At 45.9% G+C, this 4,814-nt stretch overlaps 1 protein-coding gene across 1 annotated transcript; it reads left to right on the top strand.

Moving 5' to 3' along the window:
* The first annotated feature begins 1,009 nt into the window (after positions 1-1,009).
* LOC146960700 (uncharacterized) lies at positions 1,010-4,174 on the top strand. The gene has a single exon (XM_085772141.1). The coding sequence runs from the start codon at positions 1,010-1,012 to the stop codon at positions 4,157-4,159; it is 3,150 nt and encodes a 1,049-aa protein (XP_085628267.1). The 3' UTR covers positions 4,160-4,174.
* The last annotated feature ends 640 nt before the right edge of the window (positions 4,175-4,814 follow it).

Raw genomic sequence — 4,814 nt, 5'->3', positions numbered from 1 at the left:
CTTTACATCCTGGTCGCGCACCTTGGGTCTCAGAAGTCCCAGCAGATCAAGGCGAGGAGGAGGAGACCACGAGAGTCCCCCAAGAGCTCCCCCTGCAGTAACATCAAAATGTACAGAGGTTTGTGGGGGAAACACCAACGCCAAATCCTGCTGCAAAATATGTTTAGTTAACATCTACCCTGAAGATCAACCAGAAAAGGTAATTCAGACATATGCAGTAATAGATGATCAGAGCAATCGTTCACTTGCTCGCCCTGAGTTCTTCAACCACTTTGGCCTCTATGAAAAAGCATCTCCCTACACATTAAAGACGTGCTCTGGTGTTATGGAAACTGCAGGAAGGAGAGCAACAGACTTTGTGGTGGAATCCTATGATGGAAAGATCAAGGTCAAGCTTCCAACTCTCATTGAGTGTGAAATGATTCCAGACGACAGAGATGAAATCCCCACACCTGAAATAGCCCGCTATTTCCCCCATCTGAGACATTTGACAGATAAGATACCACCTCTCAATGAAAAGGCTCAGATCTACATCCTGCTAGGAAGAGACATTTTACAAGTGCATAAAGTGAGGCAGCAGCACAACAGTAACCATGACGACCCCTACGCCCAACGTCTTGACCTCGGGTGGGTTATTGTAGGAGACGTCTGCCTGGACCGAGCTCACAAACCACCCAGTGTCAGAGTCTACAAGACACACACACTGCCTAATGGACGGACATCCATGTTAAGTCCTTGTCCTAACAAAATACAAGTGAAAGAGACACTTAACACAAAAAACACTCACCAACCAAGTACTGTGGACTGCACATTCCAAGGCGAGGAGACGGAAAAACTTGGAGCTACAGTCTTCGACAGCCACCCTGATGATGAAAAGATAGCTTTGTCAGTCGACGATCAAACATTCCTGGACATCATGGACAAACAGGTTTACATGGATCAAGCGAACAGCTGGGTAGCACCACTGCCATTCTGCAAACCCCGCCGCCGTCTTCCAAACAACAGAGACATGGCTCTGAGACGACTCTTGTCTCTCAGACGAACACTAGACAGACGCACAGACATGAAAGAACACTTTCTGGAGTTCATGAAGAAAGTGTTTGAGAATGACCAAGCAGAGCTGGCACCAGAATTAGAGGAACATCAAGAAAGGTGGTACTTACCTCTATTCGGAGTCTATCATCCTCAAAAACCAAATCAGATCAGAGTGGTTTTTGATTCAAGTGCCAAACATGACGGTGTATCACTGAATGACGTGCTGCTCAGCGGGCCAGACTTAAACAATGCCCTGCTGGGTGTTTTAATGCGCTTCAGGAGAGAGAACATCGCAGTCACCGCTGACATTCAGCAAATGTTTTACGCATTTGTTGTTCGCGAAGATCATCGTGACTATCTACGATTCCTTTGGTATAAGGACAACAACTTGAACAACAACATCACAGAATACAGAATGAAGGTGCACATATTTGGCAACAGCCCCTCGCCATCAGTTGCCATATATGGTCTAAAAAGAGCTGCACAAGAACATCAGGTTGAATACGGCACAGACAGTAAGGAGTTCGTCATGAGAAACTTCTACGTGGACGACGGATTGACGTCGGTTACTACAGAGGAGGAAGCCATCGATCTGCTAAAGAGGACTCAAAAAATGTTAGCAGCATCTAACTTAAAGCTCCACAAAATCGCTTCCAATAGCAACAAAGTCATGACAGCATTTGCCCCTGAGGATCTTGCAAAAGACTTAAAAGACCTCAACTTAGGAGCAGACCCTCTCCCGCTTCAACGGAGCCTCGGACTGATATGGAATCTGGAGAGTGACAGTTTCAGTTTCCAAGTGTCCCGCGATGAGAAACCGTTCACAAAAAGAGGTATCTTATCAACAGTTCAGAGCCTCTATGATCCACTGGGCTTCGTGGCTCCCATCACAGTTCAGGGAAAAGCTCTGGTCAGAGAACTGTCGTCTAAAGAATATGACTGGGATGATCCTCTCCCGTCAGACAAGCAAGAGGCCTGGAAGCTGTGGAAAGAGTCCCTCCTGGAATTAGAAAAAGTACACATCAAAAGAAGGTATGTGCCAATCCCTCTTGCATCATCTAAAAATCGAGAGCTTTGTTTATTCTCTGACGCCTCCACACAGGCTATCGCCGCAGTAGCCTACCTACGTGTCACCAATGATGAAAACAAGTGCCACATAGGATTCATCATGGGCAAAGCAAAGTTGGCGCCGCATCCAGCCCATACAGTCCCACGTTTGGAGCTGTGTGCCGCTGTCCTGGCAGCTGAGATGGCGGACGCGATCTGCAGTGAGATGGACATTGAAATACAAGCCGTGAGATTCTTCACTGATAGCAAGATTGTTCTCGGCTACATCCATAACACCTCCAGAAGATTTCATGTGTATGTTGCCAACCGAGTCAATCGCATCAGAAAATCAAGTCAGCCTCAACAGTGGCAGTATGTTGCCACCGAACAGAACCCGGCGGATCACGCCACCAGGCCGAAGTCTGTAGACGTCCTCAGAGCTTCAAACTGGTTCTCAGGTCCTGGATTCCTGAAAAACACAAGTGAGTCTCCACACAGCAACAGTTTTGATCTTGTGGATCCTGAACATGATGTTGAAGTCCGGCCTCAGGTTGCTGTCAACTACACCAAAGCTACAGAAGGTCAGTTCAGCTCAGCACGCTTTGAACGATTTTCTAGTTGGAAAAGATTATTGCAAGCTATCACAAAACTTATTCAAGTAACAAGAACATTCTCAAAGACACATAAAGCAGATGCTGTTGATGCACGGTGGCAAGCTAAAACAGTTGTCATTCGCTGTGTCCAGCAAGAATCCTATGCAGAAGAGTTAAACTGTTTGAGAGACAGGATTCAGCTCTCAAAGAAGAGTCCACTGAGAAAGTTGAATCCTTTCATCGACGAGGATGGACTCCTTCGGATTGGCGGACGCCTTACCAACGCTGACTTACCAAGAGACGAGAGGCATCCTGTCATACTGCCAAAAACACATCACATCACAACTCTCATAGTGAGACATTACCATGAGGACATTTTCCATCAGGGCCGTCACTTAACTGAAGGTGCCATCCGGTCAGCAGGAGTGTGGATAGTGGGAGGCAAACGGCTGGTGTCTAGTGTCCTCCATAACTGTGTGACCTGCAAAAAACTGAGAGGGAGGTTAATGGAGCAGAAAATGGCACCGCTACCAGCTGACAGACTCACCTCAGAACCACCTTTTACCCACGTCGGACTGGACGTCTTCGGGCCGTGGAGCATTGTCACTCGCCGCACCCGTGGAGGCAGCGCTGAAAGTAAGCGATGGGCAGTGTTATTCACATGCATGAGCACGAGAGCGACTCACATCGAAGTGTTAGAGTCGATGTCCACTTCAAGTTTTATAAATGCTTTAAGACGATTCTTTGCAATTCGTGGACCAACAAAACAGCTTCGCTCTGACAGAGGCACAAACTTTATTGGAGCGTGCAGAGAATTAAAAATCAACACCAGTGATCCAGAGCTGACAAGTTACCTTGACAAACAGGGCTGCACGTGGACTTTCAACTCCCCCCATTCATCCCATATGGGAGGCTGTTGGGAAAGACTGATAGGAGTAGCACGTCGGATTCTGGAGGGGATGTTGTTACGGTCTGACACCAAACACCTCACACACGAAGTGTTGACAACACTGATGGCAGAAGTCATGGCCATTCTAAATGCCAGGCCGTTGACTCCAGTGTCAACTGATCCAGACAATCCTACTATATTGACACCTGCAATGATTCTCACTCAAAAGATGACTCCAGTGACAGCTCCTCCAGGTGACTTTGATCATAAGGATCTTCACAAAAATCAGTGGAAACAGGTGCAGTGCCTGGCAGAGAGCTTCTGGAAGCGATGGAGGCAGGAATATCTGGTGACTCTCCAGAAACGTCACAAGTGGACTGATGAAAAACCAAGCATTCAAGTGGATGATGTAGTCCTGATGAAAGACAGTCAGGCTCAGCGGAACGACTGGCCAGTTGGACTTGTGGTAAAGACATTGCCCAGCAAAGACAGCATGGTTCGCAAGGTTGAAGTTAAAGTTGTGAGACAAGGAACAACAAAAACCTACATCAGGCCCATCTCAGAGCTTGTTTTCCTCATGTCTAAAGACTCATAAAATGATGGATATTCTGATAAGTAACAGTGGTTGATAAATGATGATTGATTGTGTATTTGTTTAATCTAATAGTTTGGGTTAAGATGTTTATAGTGGTATTATAATATACCAGGCGAGGAGTGTTCCGCCTTGCGGCGTTTTGAGTTTAAGTTCCTAGTCGGACCCTTTAGAGGGACGGACCTACTCAGACAACAAGGAAATCACACTGGGCTAGCTGCTTCAAAACAGCGCTGGTTAAGTCTTTGTCTGTAAGTAATTACACAACCACATTATAGTTATTGAGAGATTTATATGTTTACTTTAATTAATACGGTGTATTACTTTCATTGTATCAGTTTTTACGAGTTGCACTCGCGGTAAATGTGTTTCTCATGCTGCCGCCGTAGTACCGAATTTGCCCAGCAGAGGGCCGTGGCGCTACACAGATTTATTTACATCTGTTCATCTTGTGAAAGTGTGTTTATTTTATTGCTGTAAAGAGACAACAGACGTTTATTTAGTAATGTTTATATCTCTGTCTGTTTTGCAGTCTTACAAAAAAGTATGAGAGAATTCTGCGAATAAAACTGAGGAAAAAGAATACAAACCTCAACAAGACTTCCGGAGTCCCTCATCATTGTTATCTATCTGTCTAGCTAACCTAATGCGAGGCAGA

The sequence above is a fragment of the Trachurus japonicus genome, unplaced genomic scaffold (assembly GCF_045865225.1).
Source record: "Trachurus japonicus isolate A0001 unplaced genomic scaffold, Traja_1.0 AP030100.1".
Taxonomy (NCBI): domain Eukaryota; kingdom Metazoa; phylum Chordata; class Actinopteri; order Carangiformes; family Carangidae; genus Trachurus; species Trachurus japonicus.
Note: the sequence above shows the minus strand (reverse complement) of the source record. Positions and strands in the feature narration are given on the sequence as shown.